The sequence below is a fragment of the Schistocerca gregaria genome, chromosome 2 (genome assembly GCF_023897955.1).
Source record: "Schistocerca gregaria isolate iqSchGreg1 chromosome 2, iqSchGreg1.2, whole genome shotgun sequence".
Lineage (NCBI taxonomy): Eukaryota > Metazoa > Arthropoda > Insecta > Orthoptera > Acrididae > Schistocerca > Schistocerca gregaria.
Genome location: NC_064921.1, coordinates 474,368,810 through 474,395,217, shown reverse-complemented (window position 1 = coordinate 474,395,217; position 26,408 = coordinate 474,368,810). Strand labels below are relative to the sequence as shown.

Genomic DNA, 26,408 nt, shown 5'->3' with positions numbered 1-26,408 from the left:
GTCATGCTATGGATTGCTGAAGAAAAAATATAGGACGCCCATTTAAAAAAACATAAGTTTGTGATAAAAAACACATATGCTTTCGTTTTAGAATGTTTCCAAATATGTACATTCATGGGCCCCAGCCCTACGTGATACCGGTGAAAGTCGTTTTCCAATAGCTGTTATTGTTCCAGAGATATTTTGGGTGAAAACAACTTATTACAGTTCAAAAGGAACAATGATCGGCATAATACCAAAAGAAAAGTGAAATTCATTACTCCACATTACGATTGACTCTAGCATTAACAGGAGTGCACAATGCTATCACCAAAATTTCTGTATCTGACATACAGCAAATCAAATTTTAAAAACAAAGCAAAAAATTTTGTTGTTGAGAGCTTCTACTATTCCACAGAAAAAATTATTTTCATGGTTTATGTAAAAGGCGGTACAGAAAAATTACTAATTTACATACGTGACTATATATAAGTTGTAAATAATCATGCAAATTATCCATGAAATGTAAATCTAACTAACTAACTAACTAACGATGACTAACTAACTAACGATGTTGTTGATTTTGCTCCAGAAAAGTTGATCTATCAAAACCGATTTGTGTTAGCAACAATATGAAATGGTAGACTTCTACTCTCCATATAGAGGAGGCATTGAAAGGCAGTGAGGCACAATGAAAAAGACTGCTCGATATTATTCAGCTGTCGGACTTATTCCTTCATCTGATGAAGACTGTGTAATTGACTCAATGCCTATTATATGTGGTGAGTAGCAAACAATTCCTAAATAAATTATTGTGGTTTTCTATGTTGGGTTTTAGCTCTGTAGAAGAAATAGTCTATAACCAAATGAAACTATTTGTATCTGAAAAAAGTTTTATGAAAGTCAATGTTACCTAGAATAGAGGCAGTAGAAGCAATATAGAATTAGCTAGGTCATGATGGTAACAATAAAAAATTATGAGCGGTTACAACATTACATCAAATAAATCCTTTACTTACATTTGATTCCTGGAGTTTTTTGTTCTCTTCTTTTAATAAAGCCTCTGCTTTTGCATATGATTCATGCTGTTTCTTATCCATTGGCATAGCTCCTGCTGCACTGGTGTCAACATGTTCAGCAATCTATTCAACAGTGAGAAACATGAGAAGGATAATGACATAATATAAACTACATCTAGTGTCAAAGCCATACACTACCTCCTCAGCAGCAGTAGTAGTAGCAGCAATAGCATTTTCTTCGTTCTGCTGTACCATGCAAGAAGCATCATCTAATTGATGAACTGAAGTTTCTAATGTTTTTCCCATAGTTCCATTCACTTCCTGTAAACAATAGTGAGTTTACTGAAAAGTACATAGATCTTATCATGCTTTTATGTGACAAAGATAGAGAGTTCAAATTAATCTTCAATAGAACTGCCTTGGCACATACAGCTGAGTGTTAAGAAAATACAGCATTTTCATGACTCTGAAAGTAATAACAAAAATGGAAACAGACAGTTAGCTTGAATTTCAAAAAATAAAAGAAAGAACTTACACTTACACTTGGACCCATCTTGCAAAAATTCCTCACACTCTTATTAACACTTTCACTTCCTGTGAATCCATTTTGTAATTCTTGCTGCAGACCTGTTATAGACAGAAGAACAATTATATAAAAGAAAATGAAATAGACACAACCGCAAAATTTCTGTATGCTGTTTATTAGTTTTTTCTCATACAAAAGTAAATCAGTTTTTTAACATTGTTGAAGTATTTCATTTTTATTCAGGCGAATGGGTTGACTTTTATGTAACAGAAACACTATGGTTCTGAACAATAAACTGAAGTCATTCTTCAGCTTCTCCTGGTGTATTTCTTGCTTGCACAGTCCATGGGTGTACTGCCAGTCCATAGTGTGCACTGGGCACAATATTTCAGCGATCAGACAGTTCGTCAGTGCACCTGACGATGGCGACATGAGCTCCTGAGGGCGGGCGGCCGTCCTAAATCCCCTTCCCCCGCGAGTGTTCTCTCCACGGTCCGTGTACACGAACGCGCGTCGGCGGTCACTGAAAGGCTGGCATTGGCGTCTGTGATGGCATTGGTGTAACTGCCTCATCCGCCCTGGTCGCTCATTCATTTTCTTTGCTCAGTCTCTTTTTAATTAGACTCAATGCTGGTTCCCATGCCTTATCGAGGTTATAGCCGCAATCTCTGTTGATGGTCTGTCCCTGGTACAAATTATAATAACCTCTCTAATGACGCTGTCCCAGTATAGATGTCTGTGCCAAGACCCTGGTATGTTGGTAGCGCATTTCGTGATTTTCAGACAAACAGTGCTCTGTGACTGCTGACTTGTTGGGGTACATAAGTTGAGTATGCCTCTGATGTTCATGACAACGATCTTCGATGGTGCGCACTGTCTGTCCAATGTAAGTCTTCCCAAGTAAGTTTCCTACTTGTTTTCTACTTGATGTTGATGACACATTCGTGATATGGCTCCATGGAAGGGACAAGCTCCTAGACTTCCTTACACAACTGAACTCCATACATCCGTACATCAAATTCACTATGGAGACTGAAGCAGAAGGAAGTTTACCATTCCTGGGCCATGGGGTGTACAGGAAGAAAATGCACACTGACATGTATTTGCATGCAAATACTGCCACCACCCTTCGCAGAGGAATGGGGTACTAAAAACACTGGTGCACAGTGCGCACCGTCGAAGATCGTTGCCGAGAACATCAGAGGCACACTTGACTTATGTACCCCAACAAGTGGGCAGTCGCAGAGCACTGTTTGTCTGAAAATCATGAAATGGACTACCAACATACCAGGGTTTTGGCACAGACATCTAAATACTGGGACAGCGTCGTTAGAGGGGCTATCGAAATTCGTACCAGCGACGGACTCATCAACAGAGATTGTGGCTACAACCTCAGCAAGGCATGGGAACTAGCATTGAGTCTAATTAAAAAGAGGCTCAGCAAATAAAACGAACAAGCGACCAGGGTGGACAAGACAGTTACACCGACGCCACCACAGATGCCAACGCCAGCCTCTCAGCAACCGCCGGCGCGCGGCCGCGGACCGTGGAGAGAATGCCTTGCGGGGGAAGGGGATTTACGACAGCCGCCCGCCCTCAGGAGCTCAGTTCATCAGTGCACCTGATGATAGCAACAAGTCTGATCGCCGAAATCTTGTGCCCGTAGGACACGATGGACCAGAAGTACACCTGTGGACTGTTCAAGCAATAAACTGAAGTGTTTGGGCTGACTTCAATTATAAGATTTCCTTTCTAACAACAGCACCAAAATCAAAAGATTGATGAATCTCAAGGATGAGAAAAAGATAAGCAGATGTGGCAATCTACAAATGTTAATTACTAGTTTTGTTCACATATACGAAAATAGCTTTGTAAAAAATAACAGTAATTTTATACTAGCAGCAAAAAGCAAATTTGTAAAATCATTGCAAATGTATATGGCTGCTTTGTAACAACACAAAACAATTTATAACTGGCAAACACTGTGGAGTTCATAAAAGTAACTGAATGACTATTCCAAAACATATGTTCAACTTGTTTTCTACAACCTCTCTTTTAAAATGATGATGGCATTACTTAAATGTTATTTTGATGTTTTTATGACAATATGAAAATGATTATTATTATCATCATCCATAGCAGCAGCAGCTGCAATGGCAGCAGCCACCACTTGCTATCTACTGCTGGTTGAAGACCATCTCAAAAGATTCCATGCATGATTATCAACTACTCATATCCATGTGGCACTGCAAGTTTTTTAGGCCATCTACCCATCTTGTGTTACTTTTGTTACGTAGGTCTTTTCTTGTCCCTTAGAATTCAGCAAAGAACACCTTCGTCCATCCAGCACCTTTTAACCTCAATTTCATTTTCAATATACATAATTCTGTCTTCTACTCCCTTATGTTCCCAAAATCCCTTTGTTTGTTTTCCCTATCAGTATTTGAATGAATTTTGCATAAAAACTTTGTCTCATTGTTTTAAGTCAAAACTGGAAATTTGCATTGATACTGAACTTTCCTTTTCAGGCACACTGGAGTTTAGTTTTGAAAAACCCTATTTAGTTTTCGTAAGCACTCCAGAACCTAAAAAATAAACTCGTCAATTTGTTCTACGACTTCATCGTTTACTTACATAACTTTAGTTTCCTTGTTTATTGTACATTATTTTAGTATTATTACTGTTGACTTTCAAATCTACATTAAAATCTGCTGTATAAGGCACTTCTGTTCACTCCTCAAGGCTATCTGCAATAGAGGTGAACAGTATGATATCTTCAATAGCTCGAAGGCAGTTCGCATGTAATCTAGTAATGTGAATTTTAGTTTTGTTCTCTGTGTTAAAGGATTTGAAGGCTTCCTCTAAGGCTATTGGAATAGTTTTCATTTATATGGAATTTCCTTGGTTGTCTCCTCTTACAGCTCTGAATGCAACATTAAGTCTAATGGAGACTGAAATATTATTAATAGCATATCCTTCAGTACAATAAAAAAAGCTGAATGACTGCTAAGTTACTCAAGGATTATAAGATCAGATACTGTTTACATAATTTGGGACTTCGTTGTTGTTCTATTGAATCAAAATGTTCACATCAATTATGGCAATGTTTCCAGGAACAGAAACATTCATAAATACACAACACATACATTATTTCAGAAATGATTTGAGCTAACCTTTATAGTTAGATGATATTAAGGATTCCAACTCTTCAATTCTCAATTTTAAATCTTTGTTTTCTTGCTGAATTTTCTTCCATGTGTCTAAAAGAGAGATATCATATATTTAAAATACATAAACTCAGACCTATGTCAGTACAAATTATATTATGGAGGACATATAGAAGTTAGCTGTCCAGTTTACCTCTCACCACATCCTGTTGGTAGGCATAAGTTTCAACTAATGTATTTGGATGATGATCATTTCTTTCCATCTTCAACTGTTTAACAACATTTTCAAGCTCCTGCACCTGTTTACAGAAGCACTGTTATAAGAAAGTGATCACATCTTGTGAAAATTTAAGTACAGTTACTAGGGTTTTGTTGTTATCAATGTGATATAACGTAAAGACTTTATACAAGTTTGTAACAGAATTTTTTCCCTGCGGTCTAATAATATCACAATGACAGTGAAATCATCAGGAAAGGAGCAGTCACACACTGCTGACATGAATACAAGAAACATGGAAAAAAACAATAAGTTTAGCTCTGTTCTTGAACACATTATTTTACAAAACATGGAATATATGGAAGAAAATTTACCTGTGTGTCCATTAAGTATCTCTGACACAGCTCCCACATACATTGTAGTTCAGTTTCAAGTTCTTGGGATCTCCTTGTTGACACTGAAATCAGAAGCAGTAATTCAGTGCGTAATTTCACATACAGAAGATAAATGATAAACACAGTAACAAGTTGCCAAAGCCAAGCTTACCAATCAGCTTTTCTTCTAATTCAATCCATTTCTCTTCTTTTTGCTCCATAGGCTGTACTGTGTCTTCTCCCATTAATTTTCTCTCATGTGACTGACAGTTTGCACATTTTGATCCTCTGACTTCAGTGGAAAGCAACCTTAACTTAAAAATAAGAATTATATGATTTATAGGTACCTTTATTATTCATTCAGAATGACTCACTGTATTTTAGTATTAATACTTATGGCTTACAGTAAGAAAATAACAAAGAAACAAGTACATTATGGGAGTATTTTCCAACAAATTAATGGCAGTGGACTCTAGTTCTTATAGAAAACATCAAATGTGCATAACAGGAATTATTCTGAATTAATATATATATTAAGGTGGTGAAATTCTAGAGAGACATTACTGATTACACAACAAAAGATGACATGCCAATTTGGTTCTTAAGTTTTCTTGCATATGCAATTTAGATAAGCCTTTGACAAATTGCAATTGAATGCTTTTACATCAGACATTAATATCTACATTACCTGATCAAGGAAGAAGATTATTGGAATCAAATATCACTCTGTTTCTTGAGAATAATGTAATCTTATATAACAAGGAGAAACGAAATTATTCTGAGGGTGAAAAATAATGAGGAGATGCTAAACTAAGCTAAGCTAGTGCCATATGGGTTGAGCTCTGTATTCAGGTCAGTGTTTCTTGCTTTCATAAATAGAATACAATCCAAAAGAACAGGCTCTTTATTGTCACATGACCTTTCATATACACCAATTTTCTTGAAACACTGTCACTCTTAACTGATGCTAAAGGTTATATTAAGAATTCTAAACGTAATTTTCTATCTCCTCTTGTGACAATTCTTATCACAGCCACACGAAGCACCAGTTAGTTGTAAAGTGAGGGGTTGCCTTTTCTAATGTTTTAGTAACTAATTCTTGCCATTAGCATAAGATTATATTAAGCAAAAGACAAATATTGAAATAAAGTAAATCTAAAATTATCCTCATGTTCTTTAACTGTAGGTTACAAAGAATTCAGAAGTGCCTGAACTATCAATTGTTAAAGTCCTAAAAAATGCAAAGTTCTATGCAATGAATTATAAATAAATTACTCTTGCCATACCTTCTCATTTTCTTTCTGCAAGCGGTAAAACTGGTCTCTCAGATTATCAAGCTCATCGCCTTTTTCTCTCAGTTTCTTCTCAAAAGCCAAGACATTCAGGTCTGATCTGTCACCTGTCAAAAACAAAAATTTGTGAAGACTACTATTTGAACCAATGCATACAGCACCACTTGTTAAACTTTCTCCAGTAAATACTTTAGGAGTAAAGGAGATCAAGACAGTTCAGCAGGTAGACTGGGGGCTGTACAGGGAGGAAGAGAGGGGGAGAGCGAGTGAGGGGGAGACCGGGGGAGGGGGAGACCGGGGGAGGGGGAGGGGGAGACTGGGGGAGGGGAGGGGGAGACCGGGGGAGGGGAAGGGGAGACCGGGGGAGGGGGAGACCGGGGGAGGGGGAGACCGGGGGAGGGGGAGACCGGGGGAGGGGGAGACCGGGGGAGGGGGAGACCGGGGGAGGGGGAGACCGGGGGAGGGGGAGACCGGGGGAGGGGGAGACCGGGGGAGGGGGAGACCGGGGGAGGGGGAGACCGGGGGAGGGGGAGGGCGAGAGGGAGGGGGGAGAGCGAGAGGGAGGGGGGAGAGCGAGAGGGAGGGGGGGAGAGCGAGAGGGAGGGGGGGAGAGCGAGAGAGGGGGGGAGAGTGAGAGGGGGGGAGAGCGAGAGGGGGGGAGAGCGAGAGGGGGGAGAGCGAGAGGGGGGAGAGCGAGAGGGGGGAGAGCGAGAGGGGGGAGAGCGAGAGGGGGGGAGAGCGAGAGGGGGGGAGAGCGAGAGGGGGGAGAGCGAGAGGGGGAGAGAGCGAGAGGGGGGAGAGCGAGAGGGGGGAGAGCGAGAGGGGGGAGAGCGAGAGGGGGGAGAGCGAGAGGGGGGAGAGCGAGAGGGGGGAGAGCGAGAGGGGGGAGAGCGAGAGGGGGGAGAGCGAGAGGGGGGAGAGCGAGAGGGGGGGAGAGCGAGAGGGGGGGAGCGAGAGGGGGGAGAGCGAGAGGGGGGGAGAGCGAGAGGGGGGAGAGCGAGAGAGGGGGAGAGCGAGAGGGGGGAGAGCGAGAGGGGGGGAGAGCGAGAGGGGGGAGGGGGAGGGGTTGTGATAGGCAGCCACTGGTTCAGAGGGAACCAGCTGGTTTGCTGTCTAGGAATGCAGCAGGGAGAGGTGGCAGATGCATTGACTAGGCATGTGTTGTGTGGGTTTTAGAGCCAATAGTAAGTGGTTCACAATGAAGCTGATGTGGATTTAAGTTGGAAGGCGGTGATAGTATAGAGAAAGGAGAAATTGTTGGGTGCAGGGTGTGGGTATAGAGGGTTAATGGAGATTGAGGCCAGAAGTATTATGGGAGTGAAAGATGTGTTGCAAGAAGAACTCTAATTTGTGTAACTCAGAAAAAGCTGTTGCTGGAGGGGAGGATCCAGTTGGTCCAGGCTATGTTATGCAGCAGTCGCTGAAACTGAGCATACTGTGCTCAGCTGCAAATTGTACCACCGAGTGGTCACTTTTGTTCTTGGCCACAGTTTGACAGTAGCCATTCTTTGTGATGGACAGGTGGTTGGTTGACAGATTGACAGACATAAAATGCTGCACAGTGATTGCAGTAGATTTGGTATATGAAATATCTGCTTTCACAGATAGTCCTGCCTCTGATGGTGTAAGATAAGCCTGTGACAGGACTAGTGTAGTAAGTGCTGGGTGGTTAGATTGGACAGGTCTTGCACCTGGAGCTCCCACAGAGATATGACCCCTGTGGCAAGGAGATGTGGGTGGAAGTGACCAAGGATGGACTAGGATGTTGTGAAGATTGGGTGGGTGGCAGAACACCACATTAGGCATGATGACAGATAATCAAACCCTGGTGAAGGATATGGTTCAGTTGTTACGATCTGGATAATACTGGGTGAAGAGGAGGTCATTCCATTGTGTCTGATTCTTGAGAGTGGTGGAAGGATTAAGTGTGAGTAAGGATAGGGAATAGGAAATATGTTACAGACTAGGTCTTGGGGGTAGTGCCTGTCTGTAAAGGCCCTCGTGAGACGTCAGGTTTCTTGACCCTGAGTCCACATTATGAATATATCATCAATTAAGCTGAACCAGATAGGAGGCTTGGGGGTCTTTACAGGTTAGGTATGTTTCCTCTAGAGCATACGCTGCTGCCATCTGGGTGCCCGTAGATGCAATGCAGATTTGTTTATATACCTTCCTCTCAGAGAAGAAGTAGCTGTGTGTCAGGATATAGATGGCAAGACATGTGAGAAATGATGTAATAGATCTGGAGTCTGGAAACATAGTGTCTGATTGTGGCAAGGCCATGGGCATGAGGGATGCTGGTGTATAGGCAGGTGGGATCAATAGTGACAAGTAGGGATCCAGGAGGTAATGGGATGGGGATGGAGAGAGTTGGTGAAGGAAGTAGTTGGTATCTCAGATGTGAGAAGCTAGTCACCACCCTGTGCCAATCTTTTTATGGGCCATCTAGATGAAACCATCCTAATTTTCCAGAATCGAAAACCTCTTGGTCGTTTCAGGTTAATTAATGATATATTCATGATATACTGGTTGGAGGTGATGGTCAAGAAGAGCAGAAATCTTTCAGTGGGACCACAAAGCAAGTTACAGTGGGGCTTCACATGTTAAGTTTGGCCTTTGGAGTCATGCTATGAGACATGCCTATTTCATCAGATCATGCAATTGATAAAACAATGTCTATGAAAGGCACGTTTCTAGGTATGAGTCTCAGTTCAGCACATTCTCAGCTTGTTACAAATTCTTCATCACACAGTAAATCCATAAAAGAGTCAACAAAGTTATCTCTGATAGACATGACTTAACAAAATGAGACTGTACAGTGGTGTCCAAAAGTTAAGAATGAAAGTACCTTTTGCTTGATGTGTCAGTGCCACATAACAAAGTGCAATTAAAGTTGGATAACATGTAGAAAGACAGTATAGTGCAAATGGAAACAGTATGAAATATATGTAACAATATGAACAGAAATGACACTATTATTCAAAGACAATACTTACACTGAAGTCACCGCAATTTATGATGGTAATGTGGACATTACAGAAGTTGGGACACAGTTTTTTAAAGGGTGTGTGGTTACCATTGGCGGTAACACCTGCTGTGCAATGTGCTCCCATGCTGGCCACGAGATTTGTAAGGAATTCTTGTGGTAGAGCATTCAATTCCTTCACTGATGTGGTTGACAACTGCTAAGACATTAATTGGTGTATGTGGGTGTGCTGCAATATATCTCCCCAACACATTCCATATTTCCAAATGTGCTCAATGGGATTTAAGTCGAATGGGGGGAGGGGGGGAGGGAGGCACACCATTTGCCAAATATCCTCTCATTCCAAGAACTCCTCCACCTTCACTATTCAATGCAGTGCATTTTCGTTCATAAAATGAAGTCAGGGTTGGATGTGCACCTGAAAAGACACAGCGAGATGACAAAATTGCCCAGTGAGGGTACCACATTCAAAGATTTACAATGGTGCCAAAAGATAGGGACTGGATCAGTGAGGAATGGGGTCATATGTTCTTCTCAGATGAGAGCAGATTCTTTGTGCATAGTAATTATGGTTGTTCCCTCCTGTGGTGAGAGGTGGGAACACACAGTACACTCAGGAACATTGTCAAATGTGATAATTTTGATGGCCCAGGTGTTAGAGTGTGGGAGACATAATGTCACATGAGTGTACTGACCTCCAAATCTTTCAACATAGTACAATCATCAGTCATCATTACTGTGACACTATACTCCTTCTCCATTTATGTCTTTTTAGGGATGTAATTGGCAGTGACTTCATTTTTATGGATGACTATGCATGACTGCAATGAACAACACTGGTGGAGAAGCTCTTCGAATGAGAGGATATTCGTAGACTGGAATGGTCTGCCCTTTCTCTTCAGCTTAAATACAATTTAGCACGTGTGGGATGCATTGGGGGGACATACAGCAGAACATGCACTGACAACCATCCAGTAGTTGTCAACTGTGCTCATGGAGGAATGGAATACCCCATGACAAGAACTCCTCACCAACTTTGTGGCCAGCGAGCGGTCATGTTACACAGCATACACTGCTGTTCATGGTTATATACACACTGTTAAAAACCATGTCCCACCTTCTTTTGTAATGCCCAGGTGCTATTATAAATCATGGTGACTGCAGTGTAATCTTTGAAGAAAAGTGTCACTTCTGTTCATCACAGGGCACATTTCTTTCAGTTGCATTCTGTACTATACTATAGCAGTTCTTTCTACATACAGTCCAAGTTTCATCGAACTACATTACTTAACATTGACACATGATGCAAAACTTACTTTCATCCTTAAGTTTAGCACACCAACGTATAATCTCATTTTCGGTAAAGGTACGTCTATCAGAGATTACTTCATTACACTCTTTAATGGACTTATGCTTCAACGAAGATTTTGTAACAAGCTGAAAGTTTGCTGAACTGAGAGCCATATGTAGAAACCTGCCTTTCATGTGGGTGGATTATCAGTTGCATGATCTGATGATCAGAGCATGTCTTACAGTCTGGCTCTAAAGGCCCAAACTACTCTGCGGAGTCTGGAATGCATGACAAGGAACTCAATGAAGGTTAAAGGATTGCCAAACCAGAAAATGAAACAGACAGTACGTTATAAATTAGTTAAGATGTAAAACATTTACACAGACAATTTTGTATTATTTCACACTTTATTAAACAAAAACATTTCTGAACTGGGTGATTTTGTTTTTATTTGAACTCGTGTGAGCAAAACATTCAGGTACAGTCTGGAACCAATGGGCAAGCAAGGTGGCTCTCTCTTCTGAAGTGCAAGTTCTAAAAGGTGTTTGCGCTAATTATCAGGTTATTTATGGAGAAGTAATCATCCAGCTTCCTTGCTCCACTGTTTATGGTCTCTTGGAACTCATAGTCATTTACATTACTAAGTAACATACTTGTATCATCTGCAAAGAATGTTCCAGTGGTGAACCTGATGTTTAAAGGCAAGACATTTTTACATAAAAAGAACAGGAGCAGTTCCATGTTGAACCTGGTGCAATACCTCTATTGTGTTTGAAGAACACTTTGAAGCTTTATAAAAGTCACTTATAGGTTCAAGTCTCAGTTTTGTACAGTTTTAATTTACCACACAATGATGATATGTCTATTAGCACTGTCAATATAATCAACAAGTAAAATCTAGTAAGCTTGCTCTTAACAGCTTATACCTTTTTAGTAAGAAATACCTTCATTCAAGGAAAGTGGCAGAAATTCTTTTTGGACAGCTCAAAAAAATTGTACAGGTGAAATTAAAACAACTGGTGTTGCAACACTAGAATTACATATTTCCCAGAAAAACTTAAATTTCTTTATTAAAAACATGGAACTCTCTTCCCTAAAGATGTCTTACAATTTAAAGACATATCTTGCAACTCACGAAAAAGGTTGAATCACACTCATTCCTGTGTCTTAGCTGCTGTGTGACCTCACTCACTATGATGCACTTCAGGAATAAGTAATTATGCTGCACATGTGATGTTCCTTCTCGCAAAGTGTATTTAAAAATCAGTGTTTCACAATGACAGTGGAAAACATAACTAGAAATATTTGTCTTTTGTGTAAGTCATTTGGAGTAAATGTAAATGATCAGTTGAAGTGAAGTGGGAAGTGGGAAGTGGGAAGTGGGAAGTGGGAAGGGGGAAGGGGGAAGAGGGAAGGGGGAAGGGGGAAGGGGGAAGGGGGAAGGGGGGAGAGGGGAGGGGGAAGGGGGAAGGGGGGAGAGGGGAGAGGGGAGGGGGAAGGGGGAAGGGGGAAGGGGGAAGGGGGAAGAGGGAAGAGGGAAGAGGGAAGGGGGAAGGGGGAAGGGGGAAGGATAAATATTCTCACCAACAGTTAAATGCAGATTAAAATAAAATTATAAAGAGTCACTTTACTGTCTGCAGTACAACCATGATAATTTTTCTTCTCGTCTCTTTGCTGATGCACTGATTACTTTTACTGGCCATTATGATTATAGAAATACTGCAATTTTTTGTGCTCAAAAACTTCCATTATAAATCATCATTTGTGATGGTTACTGATTTAGTGTACCACTCTACACATTTTTTCATTGTTTATCACCATTAAAAGCATAATAAATATATGCAATCACTACTCCTTACAAGCAGGTCATACCTGATGCTGCTGTTTTGGAACCACTGCTGAAACTGGGATCACACCTGTGTTCCACTGTCCACCATGGTGCTTCATTCTGATCATTATTGGCAATCTGAAACACACAAAGCATGTCAGACAGTCAGAGAAAAAGAATGTTCACTGTGTTAGCGTAGCATAAATGTGCTCTAAAAAATCTACTCACCAAGTGCCACCAGAACGCGCACATATAAAAGACTGTTGTGATTGGCAAGGGTGAAGGTCTTTCCTTCTCATCCCATATTACAAGTCTCCCCTAACCCACAGTTTAGGATGACTTTCCCACAATCTACCCCTTTTCCTAGATATCTTCAGTCCTTTTCCTTCACCATTCTTTTTTCCCCTTCAACCCTCCTGCCTGAAGAAGGACCCACTGGCACCAAAAGCTTGCCAATCACGACGCCTTTTATGTGTATGTGTTCTGCTGCCGCTTGGTGAGTATATTTTTTTATCTATCCAATTAAATAATTTTCTCAATAATTGATTGTTTTCATTGTTATAAACATGCTTTAGATAAACAAAAACATAAGAAACTCTCAATAACATTTTTTTCTCCCAGTAGAAGATTTTTTCTAGCATGGGGAAGCAGCTATCCCTCACAGAGTACACCTTTGTATTATAATAAATAGAATAGCAACAAGGATTAAAGTAGCAAAGGGACACAGGTCAACAATTAGGACAGATAGTTCTACATTTTTGGGCATACTTATTGATAATAAATTTAACTCACAGAAATATACTGTTCAATCTCTCACACAGTAAGTTGATTAAGTTCTGCACTTAACCTTATTACCAGTAAAGGAAACAGACAAATCAGTATCTTAATATATATTGTGCTGCTGCTGCTGTGGTCTTCAGTCCTGAGACTGGTTTGATGCAGCTCTCCATGCTACTCTATCCTGTACAAGCTTCTTCATCTCCCAGTACCTACTGCAACCTACATATATTGCATATTTCCCACAATAGCATTTCATGGAGTAATATTCTAATGTCCCTTGAAGAGATTGCCTTCATCATTACTAGGAGGCACTAAGAATAATATGAGGTTTCACCTTTATTCACTTCCCAAGAAATAGTGCATTTTGTCTACACCAATCCTCCCCAAGGTCTGCTTCTACCAGTTTTTCCATTCTTCCGTAAAGACTTTGTGTTAATATTTTCCAAACGTGACAACTGTAGTTCAGTAATTTTCACACCTGTCAGCACCTACTTTCTTTGGAATTGCAATTATCACATTCTTCTTGAAGTCTTGGGGTATTTTGCCTGTCTCACACATCTTGATGCCAGATGGAAGAGTTTTGTCATGGCTGGTCTCCAAAGGCTATCAGCAGTTCTGATGGAATACCATCTATTCCCGGGGCCTCGTTTCAACTTAGGTCTTTCTGAGCTCTGCCAAATTCTTCTCACAGTATCTCATTATCATCTTCATCTACATCCACTTGCCTTTCTATAATGTTGCCTTCAAGTTTATATCCCTTGTACAGTCCCTCTATATACTCCTTTAACATTTCAGCTTTTCCTTCATTTCTTAGGCCCAGTTTCCCATCTGAACTCTTGATATACATACAACTGCTCCTCTTTTCCCCAAAGGCCTCTTTAATTTTTCTGTAGGTAGTATCCATCTTCCCATTAGTGAAATATGCTTCTAAATCCTTACATTTATCATCTAGCCTTTCCTGCTTAGCCATTTTGCGTTTCCTGTCCGTCTCATCTTTTAAACGTTTGTATTTCCTTTTGCCTGCTTCGCTTTCTGCATTTTTATATTTTCTCCTTTCACCAATTAAATTCAATATCTCTTGCCTTTTTACCTACTTGATCCTGCACTGCTTTACTATTTCAACTGTTAAAGCAACCTGTTCATTTTCTACTGTATTTCTTTCCGCTGTTCTAGTCAACTGTTGTCTGATGCTTCCTCTGAAACACTCAGGAACCGCTAGTTCTTTCAGTTTACCCAGGTCCCATCTCCTTATATTTCAACATTTCTCATTTTCTTCAGTTTTAATCTACAGTTAATGCCCAATAAACTGTTGTTGGAGTCAACATCTGCGCCTGGAAATGTTTTACAATTTAAAACCTGGTTTCTAAATCTCTGCCTTACCATTTTGTAATCAATCTGAAACCTTCCAATGTCTTCAGGTCTCTTCCATATATACAACCTTCTTTTATGTTTCTTAAACCAAGTGTTAGTGATAATTAAATTATGCTCTGTGCAAAACTCTATCAGGTGGCTTCCTTTTTCATTCCTTTCTCCCTGTCCATATTCACTTATCATTTATACTTCTCATCCTTTCCTAGTATTGAATTCCAGTCCCCCACCACTTTTAAACTTTTATCTCCCTTAACTATCTCAATAATTTCTTTTACCTCATCATGCATTTCTTCAAGCTCTTCATCATGTGCGTGGCTAGTTGAAATATAAACTTGTATTACTGTGGTGGGTGTGGGCTTTGTGTCTATCTTGGCTATAATCATTACTCATGTTGCCAAAATTTGTATTCATGTAGTCTGATTATTTGACTGCTGCTGTAACTAATTACCAAGCAAACACATAGTGGCTAAGAAAACCACTAATTCTTCGATTTCACAGAAATGGTATGGCTTGAGATCTGACATGTCCAAGTAAAATTTCTTTCTTTTTTTAATTATGCTATCGACTCCGCCTAGCTTGAAACAGATTTTGCATGACAATATTTGTCATCGATATTTTTGGAAATGGAAGCATAATGGCTAAAAATCTTTTCTACAGGTAGTGCTTTTGTGTACCTCCTAATGAAATTCATCAAAATTCATGGGACACACTGTCTAGTCCCATCATATTAACATACATCTATACAGACAAACTGCAGTCTACAGTATACATTGAACTGAATGGCCACCCGTAAACAGTGATCCAAAGTACTCAACCTTATCTTCTTTCGTTACATTTGTATGGCAGTAATATAGAGCACAAATATGCAAGCCAATATAAACTTAGCTGGAATTTTCTCTGTTTAAATTACTTTCATTTATTTGGATTTTCTGATAGGTCTATTGAGTGCTGGTGTGATTCTTAGTTTAGCTTTTTGACTACAGTTGACAGTTACAGGAGTTGAAGTGTGCCACACTTTGAGTGCAGTTGTCTGCTGCAGCAGTTCAGCACTGATGTGCCATGGTGAGGCCGATCACTGTAGAAGTTTTGAGAAATGATCTTGCTTAGTTTTAGCTGTGGTAGAATGGGAGATCCATTTGATTGCAATGTTACTGTCAGATTCTTGTTTGTTCTAATTCAAACAGATCACATTTCATTCAACAGTCAGTTCAATGCTGTCACTTTTTGTAAAATTTCACTGCAGTGTAGAATTGCACAGCTTGATGTTTCTGTCAATTCTGAATCTTGACACACTTCTGCATGACTGTACTTTTGTTACAGATTGGAGTCAGTAATGTAGTAAATATTTTAAAGAAATACTCTGAACTGGGGGCACGTACAAAGTCTTCAGTACCAAGCACATGATGAGAAGCATGATGATGTAGCAGTTGAAGCGTGGTCACCAAGTCTCGCACACAGCAGTAAAGGGATTAAAGAAGACAGAGGTCCCGAGTTCAAGTCTCTGTCTGGCACAGTGTCTTAATCTACTGGGAAGTTTTATTCCATTACATTTGTTTAGCTTTTGTTGGCGTTCATCTTTAACCACTTTTCAAGACATCCACTCCGATCCACTGCTCTTCGAAGTCCTTTGCTATGAGACATAATTATAAGGTCATCAGCGAACCTGGAAGTTTTCATTTCTTCTCCCTGAAGTTCCTGTTCCAAATTTCTTCTTGATTTGCTTTACTGCTTGCTCAATGTAAATATTGTATGATGTGGGGAAAAGGCTTCAAACCTCATTGCACTCCCTTTTCAACCACTGCTATCCTTATGTGCCCTTTGACCCTTATAACACTGTTTTCTGTATAAGTTGTAAATGGCCTTTCGCTCCCTGTATTGTATCGCTCCTATCTTCAGAATTTCAAAGAATGTATTCCAGCCAAGATCATCTAAGAATTTCACTAAATCTACAACTATTCTAAACACAAGTTTCCTTTTCTTTAATCCACGTTGTAAGTTTAGTCATATGTTAAGTACTAATATCAAGTTTTCACATTTCTTCCTGAAGATTTGGTACTGCCAGTTTTTCCATCCATTGCTAAATAATTTGTGCCAGTAGTTGGGAAGCATTACTTATTAAACTGATAGTTTGGTAATATTTACACCTGTCAGCATATGTCTTTAACATTATTCATTACGTTCTTCCTGGAGTCTCAGGGTGTTCTGCAGCAAACTGTAATTCCAACAGCCAACGTATAAAGGAAACCTAGACTTTTGTGTTTAATGTCCCATCAAAGATGATATCATTAGAGGCAGAACACAAGCACCGATAGGTCAAGGGTGGGGAAAGGAATTGGCTGGCCATGACCTTGGAAAAAGGAATCATCCTTGCATTTGCATTAACTGATTTAGCAATAGCAAAAGCATGAAAAACCTATGTTTGGATATAAGATGGTGATGTGAACCATTTTAATTCAGAATATGAGTTCACTGCCTTAAAGAGTCCCCCCCTATCCCACTGCCCCCATTTTTTACAGCAACTGGTTTTAGACATTCCACATGACAAGCAATAGCTAGACAGTAATTATTTCTGAAATCGATAGCATTCTCTTGCCAAGGAATTCTGATTTGAGGATGACTGCTTGCGATGGTCAGAATGGATAATCTGAAAGTATGTTTGGGACTGTAACAGAAAATAAAAATCTTTTCAGCCAGACACTGATTTGAACACTCATCCTCTAGATTGTCAGTTCGATTTGTTTTGATGACATCTGAGAGAACTTCAAATTGAAACCAGAGCTTCGCCGACAAAATTTTGGAGATTGTGCAGGGATATTGTTCTGAGTATTTGGCTAGAAGGGAGTCTTGGCCTCCCATCGGAACACAGAGTAATAATACAATTACTATTTTTTCGATTTGTTACCCCAGCTACCTCTGTTTCTTTGAAATTCCTTCAAAACAGTGGAAAACCCGTGCAACAGGAAAGTCACTCAGAACTCCACAGCTCTCAGACAGAAGCAAAATAACTGATGTGGTTGCTATTGTTGCGGGAACCGTTCACCACAGCACCGTTCTGCCTCTCTTCCATTACTTTACTGCTGCGTGCCATTGGTAATGTGCAACACTGGCGGACATAACTGAGGAGTACTCAATTCCGCGTTGAGTGCAAAGAGTAAAGCGGCCTCTACCATTGTCAATGACAAGTACCATGAGTGAATGGAACAAGTTTGGTGCCAAACAAGACACACAGTGCATACTGTCAACAAGACCAGTGTTGCGCAGATATTTTCAGTACAATACACCTACAGAGATAAATATGGCAAGAAGTAAAACAAAACGCTATTACTCTCTACGTTGGCAATGAACACTATGGGCCACTTATACCAAAATACTATAAATATATAACTGAACATCTTTTCGAATTTTTGTTCTCGGCATTCGGATTCGCGCTGTATGTTAAGAACAACAGCGAAAGAGTAACTGTCCATATATTCGCCTCGCGTGATGCTAAAACATTATGAGGCATAGAAATTCGGGTGGCTTTAATTCGGCTGTCTCACTTTAAAAATCCAGAATTCATTAACTTTCCTAGCTTTTCAACAGATTACAATGACATGGACTGGAGGCAACACAAGAAATATTTTCCAGTCGAGAGGAGTTGATAAGTAATAAAAAAAGGTGCTGGCGTACATCTCAACAGCAAAAAAAAAACAAAATAAAAACGTGCGAGCATTTAACGCTAATAGAAGACAAGTAGCGAGGTTTCGCAGTCCTGCTCACTTTGCGTACCTCTGTTCAAATGGCTCTGAGCACTATGGGACTTAACATCTGTGGTCATCAGTCCCCTAGAACTTAGAACTACTTAAACCTAACTAACATAAGGACATCACACACATCCATGCCCGAGGCAGGATTCGAACCTGCGACCGGAGCAGTCCCGCGGTTCCGGACTGAGCGCCTGAACCGCTAGACCACCGCGGCCGGCTGCGTACCTCTGTAATCCATCATCTGAGATCTCCACTCGCGAATCTTTGGGCATATTGATTACTGAATCAATAATAATAATCATAGTAGTAATAATAATAAATGAATCTTTCAAAATAACAGTGTTGCAAGCCAAGATGCCCAATTCGCTTGAAGTGAAATTTACGTCACGACAGCGATTCACGGTTCAACATAACTGACGCTAATACTGTCTTACTGCAACACACTTTCTGTCCGAATCGGAGCGCAGTAGGATGCAACGCTTAAGTACCTGTTATAAAACAGCAGACGTATGCAAAATAACTTGGCTTACGCGTACCGCAGTTGTTTAACGGTAGAGAATATTGCGCCAGTGTGGAGTGCCTACAGTTATGGTGAGCGTTAAGCGTTTGTGAAGCCGAAACGCTGTCTACCTGCTCATAATGTTTCAAAATATCTGCGTATTTCTTGGCGCAGTTAATACCGACGAGCTATGTACACTGCATTTATAGGAAGTAGCTGTGTCTTGAAAGAAGACATATTGAAAGCAATGGAGCGCACAGAAGAGTAACGATTTTTACGTAATGGGGGAAAGGGAAAAGGGGGGGGGGGGGGGGGGGCGCAGGAGGAGAGCACCGCAGATACTGTTTATTCGCCACTAGCGTACGGCAAACAGCCGGGGCGATAGCGCAAAAGCCCGCCATGACGAAACGCCAGCGTAAGCTGCGAAAGAGCAAATATTTAATGAGATAGAGCGCGCAGCGTCTGAATGCGCTTCTTTCACCTGGCCTGGCCCGACAACCAGCCGTGCCAGCCCTCCCTCTCCCAGGTTCGGCTAACACACCATGTTACTCGTCACACTGGTATAATAGCTCGCTATTAGTGGCGCAGCAGTGCGCGTCGCGATTTCCCTACTTGTTACGGAAATCCAGTCTACTAGATAAAGCGAACTACAGTACCAGCCGTAACGGGTTTTTAACTTCCTACATTACTGGTTGCAGTTATGTTTCTGTTCTAAGTATTACAGGACCTCGCAGTGCAAGCATGGAAAGTGATGGCGAAAATTGTCTACACAGACATCCGTGACTGCTTGCTGTAAATCTACACCTACATTTGCAGAGTGAACCCGAACTCCACCAACGCAATTGTGCGGGTTGTCAGGTTGTTCAGGGATTTTTTGTCTGTTTTCAGTATTTTGGTATGAGGGACCCGTGGTCTGTGCCTCTCTCAACCGTGAAATTCTTCACCAATGTAGCTCTGTATTGATCCGTCAAAGGCTTGAACAAAAGAATAATGACATATACATGGATCAAATATTTTTGTGTAGTTGTAGTTTCAGTAGTGGTAGCAGCAGCAGTAATAGTAGTAGTAGTAGTAGTTGTTGTTGTTGCTACCGCTCTCTTCAGCAAGAATATTCTACGCCAGCTTATATTGTGCTAGCCTCTTAATCTCTGCGTAACTACTGCAACCTACATCCACTTGATTCTGCTTACTGTAGTCAAACCTTTTTCTTCCAACACTTCCTTCTATTACCAAATTAACTATTCCTTGACGCCTATTATCTTTTTGCCTGAAACGTTTACTGTCCACGTTTCATTTCTTTACAACGCTATACTCAGACGAACACTTACGGTACATTCTTAAACCAAATGTCTGCAAAGATTAAATTATGCTAGTCCAAAACTCTACCAGCCGGTTTTCCCTTTCGTGCCGTTCTACCAGTCCATGTTCTCATATTATTATTATTCCATCTCTCCCTTTTTCCTGCAATGCAATTCCAGTCATCTATCACAACAAAAATTTTCCTCTCAATTATTTGAAGCTCCTTATAGCTCGTCACACATATAAACTTGTACTACTCCGTTGAGCGTTGCTATGTGGTTACTTTGGCTATGATTGTGCATTCACTATGTTGTTCATAGCAACTCTCCAGAAACCTAATTTACTTATTCATTATTAGGTCTATTCCTGTGTTGCCTCTATCTGAATCTCTGTTGATAAAGCTGTATTTACTAGACCAGTAGTCCTGTTCTTCCCGCCACCACAATCCATTAATTCCCACCATATCTTTGAACCTGTCCATTTCGCCCTTTCCCCCTCAGGAGACACCGCCTTAACGAAACATTGTCCGTGTAGGCGAGGGGTTTGTGTGATCCACTGAAGTGGAGGGCTATACCGGCAGTAATCTAGCTACCAGCAGGGCCTCCCAAGCCGGAAAGGTCTCAGTAGAGGATCCAGACAAAGTGTGTCTCACACTTCGTGGGATCTGCACCACACTCTCTTACCAAATGAAATCGGGTCTCATCTGACCAGACGACGATTTTCCAATCTCGGGCCCAGTCGATATGGTCACGAGTCCAGGAGCGGCGCTGCAGGCAATGTCGCGCTGTTACCAAAGGCACACGCGTCGGTTGCCTGCTGTCATACCCCATTAAGTCAAATTTCGCCGCACTTTCCTACCAGATACATTCGTCGTACATTCCACATTGATTTCTGTGGTTATTTCACGCAGTGGTGATTGCCTGTTAGAAACGACAATTCTACGCAAACACTGCTGCTCTCGATCGTTAAGTGAAGGCCGTCGGCAACTGCGTTGTCCATAGTGAGAGGTAATGCCTGAAAATGTTTGGTATTCTCTGCACACTCTTAACATTGTGGATCTGAATATCGAATTCCTTAACGACTTTCGAAACAGAATGTCCTAGGCGTCTAGTTCCAACACCATTCAGCGTTCAAAGTCTGTTAATTCCCGTAGTGCGGCCATAACTACGTCGGAAAACTTTTCACATGAATCACTTGAGTGTAAATCATAGCTCCGCCAATGTATTGCCCTTTGATAGCTTGTGTACGCGATACTACCGCCATTTGTACATATGGAAATCGCTATTCTATGACTTTGTCGCCTGTCGTTTCAATCAGAAGTTTTTGACGCCACATTTTCTGAACGATGTGCCTTGCAATGACATAATTTTGCACGTACTTTCAGTGGTATATATGGGTACCGCCAGCAAAATGAGTTGCGAATGGAGTTAGCAGTTAAAAAAGTAACACATTTAAACGTCAAGCTGGATCTTGATGTTTTACTGCATGAACAGCGAATATGTAGTAAGCGATAAACGTTACTCCTTGTCATGTTTGGTGGGGCGCGTCAGCGAATAAAAGTTTTGTAAAGGTTTGAAATTGTTTATGAAGTTTGTTGGAAGTCGCTAAGTGCTCTCATTCTCTAATAATGTGTGAACATCATTTAGGTATTTGCGTGCGATGAGTTACATTGCCTTAGGTCATGTACACAGATTCGAAGTGTAATACTTTTCTTACTGTGTTAAGCCTTTAACGTAAGATTTTACCTCTTAATGATGAGATTACGAGAGCTCTTCAAGTTTTTAATTCACTCAACAATAGTAAAAAATATTGTTGCCGCTGGAAACCCTTAGATAGTCAACAAGCAACAGCGTATGGGTGCAGGAACCGGGTTTGCAGTTTAGTAACATAGGTTGCATATGGGACTGTTCCCTCCCCCCCCCCTCCCCCCCTCTCCCTCTCTCTCTCTCTCTCTCTCTCTCTCTCTCTCTCTCTGCAATAAAGATGAGACAGATAAATACGCGACTAAAGTTCACCAAAGACGTTAGCGATGCCTTTCAAAATGCTTCTCATCTCCCTCAACTCACCATCATTATACTCTGTTCATCATAAGAATAAACATGACGTAAACAAACAGAAACGCAACAATAGCACACGTTCACCGCTGGTGTTACGATCTTGGAAGCAGGTCCTACTTATTATTAGATATCTTGTTACTATATTACGATAAATGAAACTTTAAGATACTATAATTTGTTAACAGCTATCAACGTTTTCCTAAACAGTACTTTAGCTCCGCAGTTTTGTTTTCTTCCCAAATCGTGTACAGTCGCATCTCTGTACCGTTGTGCTCTGACTGTAGTACTGTTAATACGTAATGTGAAAATGGGTGACGCAGCTTCCTGCTCTGTAATGAAAAACGAGCCCTGAACATCGTTAAAAAGTGGCGAGAAACACACTATTCTCAATGTTTATCACAATTTTACAGAAAAAAATCGCCTTTGAAGTTTTCTGAGAAATTTAATAAATAAAGACATTTACAGCAAATAGGGTGCACAGATGATTCGGTAGCTTGTAGGCTGGTTGACTAGTTGATTTGGGGGAGCGATCAAACAACGAGGTCATCGTCCCGTTGGATTATGTAAGGATGGGGGAAGGAGCCGGCAGTGCCCTTTCAAAGGAACCATCCCGACTTTGCAGGAAGCAATTTAGGGAAATCATGGAAAACCTAATTTGGGATAGTCGGACGCGGGTTTGGACCGTCGTCCTGCCGAATGCGAGTCCAGTGTCCTAACAACTGTGCCACCTCGCTCGGTGGTAGCGTTGTAGAATCGTAATCTGACGTGCATGTATCGCTGGTCCAAATCTCACGTTGATCTTCTGTTTTATCCCATCAATTTGGAATACCTACGTCTTTTAAATACACACGTCAAAAAAAGTTTTGCATCACCTCGGTTCCGAGAGTTCCAAAACCTGCACACGAAATTGGAATAGAGATCAACATAAACATCATTTCAGCCCTTTTTATTGCTCATTAAAACCACACATTGCATGTTGTACCACCAAACACCGATACCTTCAGAAGTAGTGGCCCAAATTGCTGTACACACCTGTACCTCTAATACCCAGTAGCATGTCCTCTTGCATTGATGCATGCCTGTATTCGTAGTGGCATACTGTCCACAAGTTCATCAAGGCACCGTCGGTAAAGATTGTCCCACTTCTCAACGGCGATTCGACGTAGATCCCTCAGAGTGTTTGGTGGATCACGTCATCCACAAATAGCCCTTTTCAATCAATCTCAGGCATATTCGATAGGGTTCATGTCTGGAGAACATGCTGGCCACTCTAGTCGAGCGATGTCGTTATGCTGAATGAAGTCATTAACAAGATGTGTACGATGAGGCCCGAATTGTCGTCCATGAAGAAGAATGCCTCGCCAATATGCTGCCAATATGGTTGCACTATCGGTCGGAGGATAGCATTCACATATTGTACAGCGGTTACGACGCCTTCCATGACCACCAGCGACGTACGTCGGCCCTTCATAATGCCACCTCAAAACATTAGGGAACCTCCACCTTGCTGCACTCGCTGGACAGTGTGTCTAAGGCGTTCAGCCTGACCGGGTGGCCTCCAAACACGTCTCCGACGATTGTCTGGTTGAAGGCATATGCGACTCTCTTCGGTGAAGAGAACGTTATGCCAATCCTGAGCGGTCCATTCGGCATGTTGTTGATCCCAACTGCACAGCGCTGCATGGTGTCGTGGTTGCAAAGATGGACATCGCCATGGACGTCGGGAGTGAAGTTGCGCATCATGCAGCCCATTGCGCACAGTTTGAGTCGTAACACGACGTCCTGTGGCTGCACGAAAAGCATTATTGAACATGGTGGCTTTGCTGTACGGGTTCCTTCGAGCCATAATCCGTAGGTAGCGGTCATCCACTGCAGTAGTAGCCCTTAGGCGGCCTGAGCAAGGCCTGTCATCGGCAGTTCGTGTCTCTCTGTATGTCCTCCATGTCCGAACAACATCGCCTTGGTTCTCTCCGGGAAACTTGGACACTTCCCTCGTTGAGAGCCCTCCCTGGCACAAAATAACAATGCGGACGCGGTCGAACCGCGGTATTGACCGTCTAGGCATGGTTGAACAAGCCGTGCACCTCCTTCCTGGTGGAATGACTGGAACTCATCGGCTGTCGGACCTCCCCCGTCTAATAGGTACTGCTCATGCATGGTTGTTTACATCTTTGGGCGGGTTTCGTGTCATCTCTGAACAGTCAAAGGGTCTGTGATACAGTATCCACAACCAACGTCTAGCTTCATGAGTTTTGGGAATAGGGGCGATGCAAAACTTTTTTTGATGTGTGTATAAAACTCATAACATATATGCTATTTAATACACATCTAACCCATTTTTATGAAAAAAGCACAACATTTTGTTTCTAATCATATATTACACATTATTCCAATTTTCATTGCAAATATTAATTCTTACTTATCGATATTTGATAAAAGATTATAAACAAATGATTTTTAAATCAAGGAAACGTAACAAATTAAGCTCTTGGGGACGAAAATGAAAAATCAAATACTCTTTATTTAGACTGTGTGGACTGCTTTATACACACGAGCCAGATGATAAACGTCGTTTTAAAATGGAAAATAATAATTCTCACAGTATCGAGTTCACCATACATCTTTTCAGTTGCCACCGTGTCGCTTCATTATGAACTGATCAGAAGTCAAGTTAAGGAATTTGTCGCGAGAAATAACAAGACATTTAAACTGTTGGACGTACTCGATTTAATGCACGAACTTTGTCACACGTCACTGCCGAACGCTTGCGGGATACAGAGAAGCAAGTCATAAAAAAAAAGTGGAGACAATGTGGCGCTCTGATGGCTTCGTGGACTCTGTTGATGGACTCGTAATCAACGGATCAGATGACACTTCCAGTACTGCAATGTATTCCTCTGATTCTGATACGGAAGGAATTCAGAGATTACCCGACGAATGACTGTAAGTAGTATCTTCAGTGGCTTCAATATTTAACTGTATTATGAAATCTCCGCTATACGCTTTTAAGTCACACATATCTCGGGCAGAAAAATTATCCTGTGTTTGAGCTACGATTTTTCATCGCTCTTGTTTTTAATGACGATTCTATGTTAGCTAAGAACGAGAACATGTTATGCTTTCCGTCTGGTCCCGTACAAAGTTCGCCGAATTCTGTTAAAAATTAAATGACATTAGAAGCTATACTGTTTCTCTGCTCGTCTCTTTTTACGTCCTAACTTCAATCGCTCATATCACTGTACGTCAGACAGACCAGCTGGCTGGCATGTGCTGTCCAAGTTAAATGAGCCGGTAAAGCTGTTGTCCCGTATTAACGCGCGGTTGATATGCTCGTATACAGCATAAAAAGTATCTCTCTTATCGTACTTGAGACAGCTTGACTTCGGCTCCACGTGAAACGAAATGAAATGAGAGTCCAGCAAACGCGGAATAACACATGATCCAATGTTTACATCAGGTTTATTCTTATGATGAACAGAATACTGATAATTGAGCACCATTTAATATGAGGATGGGAGAGGGAATCTCTCTCGACCAACTACTACCCTGAAATGATTCAGGGAAAACACAGAAGACATAAATGACGACGGCCGAAAAGGATTTTGAAGCCTTCTGCTCAGTAATATGACTCCAGCATCTTAATCACAACGCCACCCCTGTTCTGTTATTATGATTATTATTATTTATTCTTTTTTCTTTTCGATCATTTACCCAAGGCTCTGTTTAGTGAGGAGATTATACTGTGCAACCCAGATATTTCTCCCATTTTTAATTTTCTCTCTGTATCCTTAAGAACACTTTTACAACCGATACGCAAGACCGAGGCGGGAGTCGAAACGTAATGCCTGCTTTAACAGGTAACGTTACAACCCTGTGACTAAGGAAGCTGTCGCGGCTATCTCCAGCGAACGTGCCATAGTAGAAACCATACGTTTCGTCGCTTATTCCGAGTTTTGGACATTGAGAAATGGACCATT

General features: G+C 41.2%; 1 protein-coding gene across 5 annotated transcripts in view; it reads right to left on the bottom strand.

The window, feature by feature from the left end:
• The window catches only part of LOC126326538 (thyroid receptor-interacting protein 11-like), a 414,334-nt gene that overhangs the window by 107,431 nt on the left and 280,495 nt on the right, over nt 1–26,408 (bottom strand). For 2 of the 5 annotated variants that reach the window (XM_049995698.1, XM_049995718.1), the window contains 9 exons: nt 12,724–12,817; nt 6,569–6,681; nt 5,455–5,596; nt 5,283–5,365; nt 4,885–4,990; nt 4,698–4,784; nt 1,540–1,625; nt 1,197–1,319; nt 999–1,121 (listed from right to left, as the gene is read on the bottom strand). In XM_049995698.1, coding sequence (XP_049851655.1) covers nt 999–1,121; nt 1,197–1,319; nt 1,540–1,625; nt 4,698–4,784; nt 4,885–4,990; nt 5,283–5,365; nt 5,455–5,596; nt 6,569–6,681; nt 12,724–12,817 — 957 coding nt within the window. Of the gene's footprint in view, nt 1–998; nt 1,122–1,196; nt 1,320–1,533; nt 1,626–4,697; nt 4,785–4,884; nt 4,991–5,282; nt 5,366–5,454; nt 5,597–6,568; nt 6,682–12,723; nt 12,818–26,408 lie in introns of those variants that run through there. The other 3 variants (XM_049995689.1, XM_049995711.1, XM_049995705.1) reach the window with 2 other exon arrangements.